Here is a 14,510-nt window from a genome sequence, read left to right on the forward strand (position 1 = left end):
TCAGTGTGCTGTATCCCTGTAGACCAGAAACCAGAACTGTGTATGAGTTTAACACCTGCCACCCAGTCAGCATTGGCAGAATCCTCCTATTCCTCCTATTTAGGTCATGGTTATTTGATGTTTATGGTGATGGTGGGCCAGTGGTTAGCACTCTCGAGCCACAGTATCTCTGGCACATCCCACCCGGACACTAAACATAGCCAGTGCAAACCCAAGTTATCAATACTGAGAGACAAGAAAACCACAAGTGCACTTATCTACATCCTATGTCTGCCAGCAAACAGCTAAACTTGTCTTGAACCTCTGCTGTGGCCACAGGATGTTGGCTCTTATGATTCAAAGGTCGACTGTTGATTCACTGTTTGCTGTTTCTACTACTGGCAAGTTTTCATACACCAGAAAATACTCTCTATTAAAATCGAATCCATGGAACACAACTGATAGTGGGAATTAAGTTAAGGTAAAATAATTTCAGAAGTTGCCAGAAAGTCCTGCAAAGCTGAAGCGGCTCCAGCTGCTCCTTAATGGCATCAGCAAGATTGTCCTTCATTTCTGATTGTCTGTAGCTTCAGGAGAATCCCGGCTGATGGGTTTTATATTTTAAATAGTACAAATGCAGATTTGGCTCCGTTCACATCGCCCGGTGCAAATTTGTGTCAGTTTGTCTCATTGCATAGACTCTGTGTGTACGAAGGCAGTGTGAAAACTTCATCTCACATTTGGTGTGATGGCAGTATTTTAGTGAGTTGGACACTGCATGCAAAAAAATCTTAAATGCTATTTCAAATTGTCGGCTGACTCTTCTTCTCGTTCCTCAGGGCTCATGAGCAGGAGCTGACAAAGAGACACGAGCGGGAGCTAGCCGAGCTGAGCGCCGTCCACAGCAGGGAGACGCAGAACATGCTGTCAGATTTCAACAAAGCCCAGGAACTGCTCAAAGACAAGATCTCCGCCCTTCAGATACTGTATGTACACATTTTAAAAACTATATGCCTTTAAACAGCTGTACAGCTGCAGACGAGTAACACTTAACAGATTCTGAGTGCAGGTCAGCCTATTCATCGTAGATGATGTCATTCTGCGTTGCCAGGGTCAAGTGCGAGCATTAAAGTATATCCCACTATATCCTAATAAACAGACTGGGTGTCTCTGGGGAAAATAACAGTAGAGGCAACAGTCAGATCTCTTCTACAGATTTAACTTTGTTTTTTAGACAAATGCTCTTTTTCACATTTGGGGAGTCTTTAAAAAAAAATGTGGGTTTCCTGTTTGTTCATGCAGTGCAGTCACTACTTCATAATGAGACACTTAAAGCATAGACTTCCTTTATTCCTTTTTGGCCAGGTGGAATGGAGTATAAAGTGCAACGAGTTTTTTTCTTCCCAGCCAATCACATTGTGCGTGTCATAAATTTTTAATCACTGCGCTGAGCACAACAGTGCGTAACGAAACTGCCTAACCGTAAGCGGCGGCACCATGAGAGATTTACTGCAAGCTTCAAGCAATGAGTGCACCTGCAATATTTACCTGTGCTGCAGTCATCTGGAAATAATGTATTCAGTCTCCAAAACACAAACAGATCACAAAAAGAAATGATAATCCATGAATCAAAGGCTGGCAAAATAGAAACACAAACGCCAGCACAATATAGCGCTCCGGATTACACGTGTAGAAGCTGTAATGTGCCTTTATCCACACTCTCACACTCTCACATCTGTATATGGAATCAATTTAATTAAGGAACAACGCCCAGACCTGTCTTGGAAGTATGAGACAGCTGATTCTAAATTAATGAAACTGTCATATAACAATGGATCTGTGCTGCCTGCACCATCAGCACGTCTTCTTCACACAGACAGTAAATGTAAAGTCTGCTCTCTTCATCTAAACATCACTGTACATGAGCTGTTCAGTCCAAAAATAGAAACCTTCTATATATCTCCAGTGTCACCAGTATCCTACCTGGAGTTTAAGGCTGAAGTCCAACTACACAAACAAACTTTTTTTTTTTTTTTTACACAAAAAAATCATGACATGTCAACGCCATCAAATGTACTATTTCAAACATCCAAAAAAAACACTTCCAAACTGTAAATCCCAAATATATTGAATCCTTTACGTATACTCAGCATGGTCTGTGTGTTGCTAGTGCCCCTGATATTAAATTATATTAAATTCCATCAATTTAGTAGGCATGAAAGATTTTTGTACAAAAAAGAAGATGTTTCCTACTATATTTTATGAACATAAAGAGTACATCATCTGGGTCTTGAAGTGCCACCCATGTGGACCTACATATGCACTTAGCCAGTCCAATCAATGTGAAATCTATTCATGAAAAGCTCCAGGCCGTGTCTCAGATCCTGGTCTTCCATGCTAACATTGGCTGTTTTAATTCACCAGCTGAACTTTGCCACGATATCATCCACAGCAAATCAGATCTAGACCTGTTCACCTTGACTCAATCAAGTGGTGTTTTGACTCTCCTTTTTCAGTGGTTTTGGAGTCGTGACCATATTTGCACCTTTAAATGTTAAAGAGACTGGTACATATTTAGGTATTCTGCTTAAATTGAGCATTCAAAACAAAGCTACTTAGTGCTAAGTAAGAGACAAGCTAAGTAGACCATATTATTTCTCAGACACTATTAATTGTATGAAAAATGTTCCAAAAGGCTCCAACACCACAAACAGTCAAAAGGTTAAGATCAGTGAGCTTAATAAGTACCCCCCACCCCCATGGGACTTTTAACACACGAGTCTATGGGAATTAACTCCACTGGAGGAAGTCCTTTAAACCTGACATGAGCAAATTAACCCAAAAGCAATTTTAGTCCTACAGTGAATCATTCCTGTAATAAAATACAACTTGTAATCATTTCTAATCTATAAATTATATTGTATGGTGAGTGTCAAGGGTTAACATCACACTGCTGCAGCTTTTCTGTTCTCCAATGTGAAACTGAAGAACTTCAGAGGGTGATTCACCACCAGATTCAACCCTGAAAAACTGCAACTTCATCCAATTGAAGTCTCATAACATGAGGCATTCAGCTAAACTCTTTATACACTGAATAAAGTTGAGAATTCAAGCATGGTGATAAAACAAAAAGAAATGTAAATTATTGCCTCCTTTAAAGCATAAGTCCTCTGAGTCCTTAAGTATGCTGTAAATTAGAAGTTACTCAGTCGAAGAACTCTGAGCACAGATCAGAGTTGATGTATAGATGTGGATCAAAGACATTTAGACCGCCAAGAATTGATGAAAGGGGTTAAAGGACCTCATTAGTGGTAGGAAATGTATGCGTGTGGGGTTTTTTTTATTACTGCAGATGAAGAGGGAGAGTTGTATTACTGATGACATGCAGTGAAGATACTGTAGGCAAGAGAGGTCAAGTGAGATGTTGGGTGAATTGTAAGTGATGAATGTATGTATAGGAGGAAAATAAAAAAGGAGGCTGAGGGGATGTGAGGAAGATAGATAACAGAGACTGAGATGTGGTATAAAAGCTGAAAGAGAAAACTGGAGAAGATGTTTAGAAGAGTGGGTGTAAAAATAAGGTGAATTTTAAGGTAATCTTCCTGTTGGTGGGCGATCTGTGATGTCAAAGCATGAAGGAAAGAGATGAAACCGAATCTGTGAAGAGAAAGCAACACTGATAAAAAACAGGGAGATGAAAAATGAAAATTCATACGGAGACATGCTGTGTGTGTGTGTGTGTGTGTGTGTGTGTGTGTGTGTGTGTGTGTGTGTGTGTGTGTGTGTCCAGAGACCATCAGGAAACATGTAGCGAGCTAGCTCTACCCTTTAGAGTTGACCTCCTTTTACTCAGATTCTGCTGAGAGCACAGCGCCACCTGCTGGGTCACAGATGAACAGTGTGAATTCACCCGAATCACCCTGAATGGGCAGTTCTTGCATCCACCCTTCAACATTATCTTGCATAACACACTGCACCCTTTTCCTGTAATCCAACAGTATCTGAACGCATGTGAAGCGTTACAGCAGCTGTCTGACATTTATCTCTTTTGTTACAGCGCAAGTCTGAATGCATGATGTCACATTGACAGACCCCTTTGTGCCTTCAGAATTGCCTCAGTGCTTCATGGCATAGATCCAGCAGGATGCTGAAAACAGTCCTGAGAGATCTGAGTCCATATTGACATGATGGGATTGTACAGTTGCTGCTGGTTTGTCTGCTGAAGAAATCAGGGGAAAAAAACAGTTTGAGATGATTTGTGACATGGTGTGTTATCCTGTTGGAAGCAGCCATCAGAAGATGGGTACACTATGGTTATAGTGGGATGACCAAATATTCCCGTTAAGCTGTGAAATTTAAACAATGTTCACTTGGTATTCATTGATACAAGGCAGGCAGGATCCATGCTTTCATATTGTTTATGCCATCCAAATGTTGTAGCAGAAATCGAGACTCAACAGACCAGGCAAGTTTTCTGTTCTTAGCTGACAGGAGTGCCACCCAGTCTGGGTGTAACGAGTGGTTGTTTGAGTTACTTTTACCTTCCTATCAAGCTAGAAGCATTCTGCTCATTGTCTTCTGACCTCTGACACCAACAAAGCATCTTCATCCAAAGAACTGCCGCTCACTGGATATTTTGTCTTTTTCAGACCATTCACTGCAAACCCTAGAGATGGTTGTATGGGAAAATCCCAGCAGATCAGCGCTTTCTGAAATACCAACAACCATGCCACAAACTCAAATCACCTTTCTTCCTCATTATGATGCTCAGTTTGAACTTTAGGTTGAACTGAAAATGTGTACATGTCTAAATGCATTGAGTTGCTGCCATGTGATTGGCTGATTTGACGTTTTTGTTAACAAGCAATTGAACAGGTGTGCAGGTGTAACAAAGTGGCCAGCGAGTGTACAACAATTCTGAAAATCAAGCTTTTCCCACATTTTTTTGGTCAGTATTGAGATCACAATTATTTAACTTTGGGGGGAAAAGTGCATTCATTCGAGAAAAAAAACATGTCTTACGAATTAAGTGTTTCCATGAACTAAACCTGCCACAGTCTCATGTGGCAAAAATTAAAGCAAGAAGTTAAGATCTTCTTAGTTTCTCTTTTATTTGAGATTAAATAATAGTTAATCAAAAACTTAAAAATGATGCCACAAAAGTGTTTTAGAAAATAATCCCATCTCAAGGCTTGACTTTAGTTGCATCACATTTCAGTGTCAGTTTTTTTGTGGTGTCTGCCTGTTGTTTTTTCTGATCCTAGAGATTAATGTGTTGAAATTTGTGATCAGTGGTTGTGTGTTGAGTTCAAATAAACTTTTTAGATTTTTTTTTCTTTCTGAATTACACTCATTTTAGTCCATTTAAATCTATCTGAAATCAGACCCAGCCTTGCTTCTTAATGAACCCTTACCAAAGAGAAAAAACATGAAACCATCTACATCATTATCAGGGCACAAGGTTTGTAGTCCATGCAGGAAATTTAGGTTACAGATGTATTCTAGGCTGTTTTTTGTTTTTTGTTATTATGGTAAGAATTTTACTTTAATAAAGTCAGGAAAACTTCCTGATTTGCTGTCTTCACTCAAGTCCCTAAAGATGCATTTCTAGGGCTTTCCTCTTAGATAATCCACTTTCTGTCATCTAATTAAGTACAGCATAGATTTATCTTAACAAGCTGTGTCCCTTCCTAATTAATCACTGTGATGACGCGACAGCTTTACCCTCCCTCTAAATATCCCCTGAAATTGCTGCACTGTTTAGTTTTCATGAATATTTCAGTGTTTTGCTCTCTGCCTGTGCACCTTGTTGCTCGGTCCTCTGGGAGTTTAAAAGCTCGCCTGCGGGGTTTTTGTTTTTATGAAGTTAGGATTTTTCAGTTTGTAGTCATGTCTGCAGTCGTATTAGCAGCCTTCCAGCTGAGGTCGTACATCATGACTGGAAAAATTCACAAAGGGAGGGGACTCAATTCCAGGACACCAGGAAGAAGAGTACAATCTAGATCTTTAGTCCAAAACTTAGGTCCAAAGTAGTAGTATTGCAAAGACTATGTAAAGTTACAGAGTGTTATCTGCTGAGATGCATAATGTGTAAAAGTTGCCAACACTCTGCTGACTCAAACACTGCAGCGCTCCAAATCTTCTCTGGGATTAACATCAGCATAAAAACTGTATGCCAGGAGCTTCATGGCATGGTTTCCATGGATGAGCAGATCCTGTAGATGTAATATGTAAGTGGCCCTGCACTTTTGTCCACATACTGTATATACTGGGGACTGACTTGTTAAATAAACGCAGGTAGTGTATTTAAAAAAAAAAGAAAGAAAGAAAAGATTACTAAATAAAAATGAGACCAAAAGAATCCAGAACCATGATAGCGGCACCAAATCAAATTCAAATTCAAATTCAAATTTTATTTGTCACGTACACAGTCATACACAGTACGATATGTAGTGAAATGCTTGGACAACTGCTCGTGACCTAAAGAAAACAAAAAAGGAAAGGCTATGAATAAGATAGGAAATAAATATGAAAAATTAAAAAGGGTAAATTTAACTAGGAAGGAATAAAATATAAATTAAGGTTAAAAATGAAATAACTGTACAACACAAATTAGAATGAAGGGTAAATTTAACTGGGAAGAATAAGATAAAGATAAAATATATAAATTAAAGTTGAAAATAAAATAACTGTACAACAAAATACACAATACACAATATAGAACTATATAAGAATGTATGAAGAAATCTAAATATAAATAAATATATACACAATAACAGCAGCTGTACAAGTATTAACTGGAAATGAAGAATATAGTGACCAGTGTTGTGCAAAACCAAAGTCCAGAAAGTCCAGCGTGTGTGTAAGAACCACATGTGTGGGTCAGTACTGTGTGGTGGTGTGATTGAGAGACCGTATCGCCTGCGGGAAGAAGCTCCTCCTCAGTCTCTCTGTGTTGGTCTTCAGGGAGCGGAATCGCTTTCCTGACCTCAACAGAGAGAACAGTCTGTTGTTGGGATGGCTGAGGTCCTTCACCATCTTCCTGGCCTTGGTCCAGCACCGCCTGCTGTAGATTGAGTGCAGGTCAGGGAGCTCGGAGCGGATGGTGCGCTCAGCTGACCGCACAACCCTCTGTAGAGCTCGTCTGTCCTGCATGGTGCTGTTCCCGAACCAGGTTAAGATGTTTCCCGCCAGGATGCTCTCTATGGTGCACGAGTAAAAGTTCCTGAGCACCTTGGAGGGCAGTTGGAAGTCTCTCAAGCGTCTGAGGTGGTAGAGACGCTGTCGGGCCTTTTTCACCACGGTGTTGATGTGACAGGACCATGACAGGTCCTGCGTGATGTGAACTCCGAGGTATTTGAAGCTGTCCACTCTCTCCACTGGGCACTCGTTGATGACGGGGGTCTGGTAGTTCCTCTCCTGCTTAGTGCTGAAGTCCACTATCAGCTCCTTTGTCTTACTGACGTTTAGAAGGAGGTTGTTCCTCTGGCACCAGTTCTCCAGATTCCTAATCTCCTTCAGGTAGGCCGTCTCGTTGTTATCAGAGATCAGGCCCACCACGACGGTGTCGTCAGCAAACTTGATGATGGTGGTGGAGCTGGTAGTGGCCACACAGTCATATGTGTACAAAGAGTACAGCAGGGGGCTCAGAACACACCCCTGGGGGGCTCCAGTGCTGAGAGTGGTGGAGGCTGAGACATGTCCGCCCATCCTTACTGCCTGTGGTCTGCCAGTTAGGAAGTTGGAGATCCACTGACACATAGATGAGCTGAGTCCCAGATGCTCCAGCTTGGTGGTGAGTGTGGAGGGAATTATGGTATTAAATGCAGAGCTGTAGTCTATGAAGAGCATTTTAACATAATTCCCCCTTCTAGTGTCCAAGTGAGTGAGTGATGTGTGGAGGAGATGAGAGATGGCATCGTCTGTGGAACGATTTGGACGGTAAGCGAACTGTAGTGGGTCCAGTGTGTCTGGTAGTGAAGAAATGATGAAGTCTCTGACCAGGCGTTCAAAGCACTTCATCACTACTGAGGTGAGGGCTACAGGGCGATAGTCATTGAGAGAGGCAGGGTGGGGTTTCTTCGGGACAGGAACAATGATGGACTCTTTGAAGCATGTGGGGATCACCGACTGAGATAAAGAGATGTTGAATATCTCAGTGAACACAGGAGCTAGCTGGTATGCGCAGTCTCTTAGGATACGACCTGGGATGCCGTCTGGTCCTGCTGCTTTCCTGGTGTTTACTCTCTTGAAGGCATAAGTAAGCATAATTACTGTCTAACACTTCAACACCAGTTCTCAAATTAACACATATTAAACTGTATGTAAATATCACAGAGGTTTTGCTTTCTGCAACATTAGCAATGCAATATTGAAAAAGACTCCAAGGATCCTGCAGAAAACCCCCTGCAAGTCTCAAAACACCAATTTCTTCTCAAAGAGAAAACAAATTTTGTTGCTGCACGACCAAACAAATCAAACTGCTCCTTTAAAGATCAAGCTGTCTCTGGCTGCCGTAGATAAAACTCTGCCTCCTATAAAGTCTTTATAGAGAAAATATCAAGCATACAGTATGAAAGCTGCTTAATGTGACCTTTTGGATCTTTCCTTCATTTCTCTTTTAGCCTTCTTTTCTATTTTTAACGTTTTCTTTGATGAGTGCTTCTTTATATCTCCATATTCTATCATAAATGCACAGTGAGTTTTCGAAATGACTCTTCAGTTTCTCATTCATTTTTCTCACGACATTTTTGTATTTGTATGTCTTGGTGTATATTATTGTACTTACAAAGTTTAAACCAACTAGGGAAAAATGTTCACTTAATGAGTAGTTTGTGTCTGCAACCACACAGCTGAAACTATTCAGAGTTAACACTGTGCACATGGACCAGTGCAACAACATGAGTGGGTCATGCATTTGTTCGTTCAGCTGCTGATGTGGTGTGAGTAGCATGAATGTGGTGTGTCAACAGCGGCTATGAGAGAAAAGGTCAAGACATGATAAGAAGGTGGCAAAGATAACAGAAACCCTCCTGACCATTTCTCATTTCTGTTTTTGGGACATTTGAAATCCTGAAACCTCAGACTCTTGCTGAGAGATTCTAAGTCATCATCTTATCACAGACTTCACCTTCACCAAGAAGATGAAGCACCTCCAGAAAATCCACATGAACACAGTGTTGCAGGTTTGCTGGTGACATATTGGAGCAGTCGTGGCTGTCCAGCGTCTCTTATCAGCTTAACCATGCAGCGGATTTTCTCCCTGCAGGTTGTCATGATGTTTTGTGTGTGTGTGTTTGTCCGTAAGCTGGAAACCGTCTGTCCGTGTGATCTGAAACAAATCTGAAAATGAGATAAATGCCACTGGTGGCACAGCGCTCCCTTGCTTTTCCTGTGGGTGTGACTGAGGGTCCTTCTGCTCAGCAAAGGGTTGCTGATGCTGTGGTACTCAGGCACAAAATAGCTGGTCACTAAACACTTGGCCTCAGTGTGCTCCTGCTCAGAGGAAGAGCTGTTTTAGCACCAACTCAGTCTGCTTGAACACAGATATAGATAGATAGATAGATAGATAGATAGATAGATAGATAGATAGATAATCAGTTATTAACAGTAAAAAAGGATCCAACTTGAATTTTTCTTAAATAAAGATTAGCACAATAACATCAGCTATATTTTGCCTAACAAAAAAGAAAAAGGCGAGCATAGACGTGACCCTATGAGGCCCACATATCTCTAAAGACGTTGTTAATTAGCTAAGACAAAGCAAAGCAAAGCAAGTTTCATATCTCATTGAATACAACTTGACTTTAATTTTTTAAATGATAATTACTATTAAAGCCAAAAAAAGAAGATAATGGGTGTGCTGTAGGGTGAGGTTATGTCCTTTCTCTGCCCCTTGCTCGTAGCATCCAGTTTCAAAACACAAAGACTGCAACAGCCTCAAGCTCCTTTCCTTCATATTTTTACTTTCGTGTTCAGAATTTACTCTAGATCCCTAAAGTGATTATTGCACTTGAACAATACAAAGCAGCAACCAGAATTTAGTTTGGTTCATACTGTAGATATTCTCCTACTTGAGCAGCAGAAAATGTTTGGCAAACAGGAAAAAAAATGATGAATCGCCTGTCTGATAAACTCAAAAGTACCAGCACAACAGCAGAGCTAATATCTGACGAAAGTGCAGATCAGCTTTTATCAGCATCACTTGGATGAGCTCCACTGGCTGTTCCACTCCAATGCCAGATTTTCTTTGGAGTGACTGCAATTTATCTAGAAGAGAAGCTGGCCTAAAGAAAGCAATCACTACTGCCATTTTATTTTTTTATTTTTTTGTTATGTTAAATACTTAAAAGCTCAAATTTAGCTGTTAAAAGATGGGTGCTTGATTTATTTTCCTCCAACCCATCAATATATAAATTGTGAAGCTTACTAAAATGAAAAAAATCATGTTATGAAAAATGGACTGAAGAGACTCATAACCTGAGTTAACTCAGAAGACACCTCATGAGGTTCTTGAAACAGTCCAAAATGCAAAAGCCACAACACAACAGACCTGAGTCTGAATATATGAGGGTATAAGACAGATGCTGGGACAAAGACTAATTTAAGAACTATAAACAATGGGAAGACGCCACTGACTGTATAGAAAAGGGGCAATTAGGAGGAGGGAAAACACCTGGGAAACAAGGACAGCTGAAACTGATCAAGAACAATAAACAACGAAAATAAAAGACAAAAAACAAGAGACAACAGAGTACTAAACTGAAACTGGAGGTAGCGCACGGGGGGACAGAGATGTAGACTTAACAAGAAAGAAAAGGAAATGAGGGAGTCTAAAACCAATTAAGTATATTTGGTACTCAGCATGTAAACACAATATAAAAAAAAAGACTAAAAACCCTAAAAAATAACCTGAAATACAAAATTTTAAGAACTATAAACAAGATACAGGAGAAAAATCCAGGGAAATTTGTACTGTGTTAGTGTAACAAGTTTTTAAGTTCACTGTCAAATAATAATAAAAAGTATTACCAAAACTAGAAACATGCTTGCAGCTAAACATGAAAAGAAGTCGTGTTTGATCAAAAAGACCTGTTTTCATTTCCTAAAACGCCTCACATAAAAGTTTCTGTAACTGAGCTTTGATGGTTTCATTTTCCTGTTATTGTTTCTTTTGCTTAAGTTCTTTTTTCTTTCTTTCCTAATTTAAATTTATGAGGGTGTCATGTAGGGCTGCTCAATTAAACATTTGCACTGTTATCAGTATTTGACCACTATTTTATATTATTTTTTGACAATCTTTAAAGTCATTATTCAATACATTGTTATTGTTAAATATCGTCAAATAATCAAGATCTCAATTTCAGTGAAAATAATCGTGATTATCATTTTTGCCATAATCGAGCAGCCCTAGTGTCATGTCATAATTCTTGTGACCAGAAAAAAAAACATATTCTGAAAATACTTTGATTTATTAGCAACCCAGTACACAGTAACTGCAACTGAGTGCATCGCTGTTTAATTATGAGACTGGCATAATGACTTGTATCACGGCATGTTTCTTTTATGTTTACTTGAGTTTTGTGCACAAAATAAAATTTTAGTTTATCACAGCTTAAAAAAATAACTAATTTAAGCCAACAGTACAACATATGACTGCTTGCTTGAGCGTGTCACTCGCTTACTGCACTGCGCTCTTTAGCGTGCAGAAGGGAAAACGTCACCAGACGTTAAATTAATCAGAGCTTTTACACAAAGTGTTGATTTCTCTAAAGGCCAGTGTGAAAATAAATCCATTATAACGTTTTTGAAAGTTCTCCTAAGTTACAGAATCAAAACATTCTCCACAGGGACTGCACAGCTGCTGACATAATGGTTTTTGTGATGAGAAGAGGCGAGGGCGGGGAAGAAAGGAAGGACAATTACTGTTTTATTGATTAAAGTGTAATGAAAAAGGAAATCGCCTTTTGATACACACTTTTAATTTTCTCAACTCTTAAATGCTTCCATCTTGTAAACATACACTATAAAGTGCCAGATCAAATGTTCCTGCTTTGAATCTTTCCCTGCTAATGTTTGATGTCACATATTTAATATGTGGAAGAAACGCACACAGTTTGTTGGATCAAACTGTGCATTGACGTGTTGCTTGATTTTTAGATATGTATAATTTTGTTTTAGCCTAGACTGTGGGTGGATATTTATGGTCTTATGTCTTTTTTTTTTCTTTATCTCACAGGTTGGAAGGAACAGAGGATAAGTTCAGGAACAGAGAGAGTCGTCCTGAGGATCTGCAGCTCATCGCCGAGCTCAAAGATATGGTTTCTGAGAGAGAAACTCTAGTCAAAAAACTGGTGGTAGGTATTGAGGTAAAGTCTCAACCATAAGAAGCTATAGCTATAAACATGAAGAGGAAAATGCATCCTCCCTTATTTGTTTGCACACTGAACAAAAATGATGAGTAATGCTTTCCAGATCTTATCTGATTTATAGAGAAAGCATGGATAGTGTTGTCCAGACCCACAAAATATATGTTTAACTCTCCTGAAAACTCTAGGCTAAACATTTGAATAAACCCAACAAAAAAAATGTTTGCTGTACAATTAAAAATCGCTCAGGTTGTGCTGATTTTCACAAGTTACTTTTCTAACAACACTGATTTTATACTCGTTTTTATACTATATTACTATATTTTATCTTATATTCGAGACTAAAGTGAAACACCACATGGTTTTACTACAGAACCAGCTTTGAAGTCATCTTTTGAAGCTGTTTGGAAACGGCCAGCGCATTTTAAATAATAATTAAATGACGTCCATTGCACTAATCATCTGTCTGTCACTTCTGGCCACAGGCTAGCTAATGAGCCTCATCAAAGAACCAAGAGAACACCAAAAGAGAAAAACAAGCCAGAGTGTGAGGAGAATTGAAAGCAAGCATTTAGCAAAGAACTTGTCTTACAATCAATAAAAAAAGCACTTGGTTCGTCCAATTCTAAATGGTTTCACACTTAGCTTTGACCTTTTCAGTCAGTAGTTCAGACACACAGCGTCAGATTAATTTAGTAAAGGGTGGCTAACATTAGCAGTGCTAACACCAGCGTCTTGCAGGTTACCGTTGACATGCCTGTGCAGAATCTGGGTACATTTTGCTGTGGTCGAGTAGTTATACCATGTAGTGACTGTGGCTGGGTGTTTAACATCTTATAAAATCTAACAGTTAATTGCCTTTGAATATGAACTTAATTATGAGTAAGTAGTTTAATCAAGCAGTATTTGCACTCATGACTGTCGAGGGCAGCAACATGTATTCGACTACTCATACACACACATACAGCTTAATAACTCATTACTCACAGAGTTTGACATGTTAAAAATAATGTATGGGTGAGGAGTCCTTCATAAAACGAACAGTCGGTAAATATTTGACTTAAAGAGAAGGTGCTAATTAGAATAGTGCAGGACCCAAGACAGAATCCTGAGGAACACCACAAAGTTGTTTCTCAAGAAGAGTCCGAAACCTCATGTGACAATTGAAATGTTTAAAAATAAAATAAAAGATTTCAACTCGTCCAAACTTGGAAACATGCTAAATATATTCACATGTTGGCATTCAGAACTGCTACCCTCAGAAATATGTTGGAATTAGTCTTCATTTAAACGCTGCATCACAATTTTCAGCACCATTGTCAGGCTTAGTTTCTCTCTTTCGGACAGTTTGAGACCTAATCTACTTCAGTTCATTAACATTGTGAGATTCATTGTTTTTGTCTGACACTCAGTGGTACTGAGATGGTGATTTTTATTAATCAGGTTACATTTTTAATGCTGAGGCACTATTGCTGTCTGAGTCAGCTGTGGAGTTGTCTCTGACAGTTTGGAGCGCTTGGGAGGTGAAAAGTTTATGCTAAAGTGCATAAAAGGTACCTCACAGGTGCAAAATTCTGGTGGGCAGAAGAGTTTGGTTGTCAGAATTGCTGTTTTTAAGCAGTTTTCACAAAGACATGAAACTGTAGTGTCAAGTTTGTGTGCCACTCGGAAATGTTGCCAGACAGAGCTCATTAAATGTGTGATTTTCAGTCACTCTACACTCCCCTGAGTCCTCCGCAGCCTAACTGGCTGTCAGCTAACACGATTTTCTCCTCCAGGACGATAAAAAGTTCTACCAGCTGGAACTCGTCAACAGGGAGACCAACTTCAACAAAGTGTTCACCGCCAGTCCTAATGTGGGAGTTATCAACCCGCTCATTAAGGTAGGCCCTAATATCCTGTAACACGCCACACACAGGGGCACTCTGATAAGCCTGCTCCATTATTTTACTACATAGCAAAGATGATATCCACTCCAAGTCATTTCATGTACATCCGTGCTGATCAACCAACACCATCAGTGCTGAGGTTTTAAAAAGGTACCACAGTAAATCATTTTAAGTAATACCTGTTAAGAATTACACCATTTTTGAGGTGACTGTCGTCCTTTAGCAAAGTTTACAGAGCAAGACATGAAGTTGTTTTACAGCAAAGAAAGGATCA

At 39.5% G+C, this 14,510-nt stretch overlaps 1 protein-coding gene across 5 annotated transcripts in view; it reads left to right on the forward strand.

Moving 5' to 3' along the window:
* fam184ab (family with sequence similarity 184 member Ab) overlaps positions 1–14,510 on the forward strand; it is a 217,811-nt gene that overhangs the window by 190,170 nt on the left and 13,131 nt on the right. For all 5 annotated transcript variants that reach the window (XM_085432374.1, XM_085432375.1, XM_085432378.1 and 2 more), the window contains 3 exons: positions 819–965; positions 12,218–12,335; positions 14,126–14,230. In XM_085432374.1, the coding sequence (XP_085288500.1) occupies positions 819–965; positions 12,218–12,335; positions 14,126–14,230 (370 nt within the window). The remainder of the gene's footprint in view (positions 1–818; positions 966–12,217; positions 12,336–14,125; positions 14,231–14,510) is intronic.

Source organism: Copadichromis virginalis, linkage group LG15, assembly GCF_057382275.1.
Source record: "Copadichromis virginalis isolate Kocher_CV1m ecotype Utaka linkage group LG15, C_Virginalis_male_GT1.1, whole genome shotgun sequence".
Classification (NCBI taxonomy): domain Eukaryota; kingdom Metazoa; phylum Chordata; class Actinopteri; order Cichliformes; family Cichlidae; genus Copadichromis; species Copadichromis virginalis.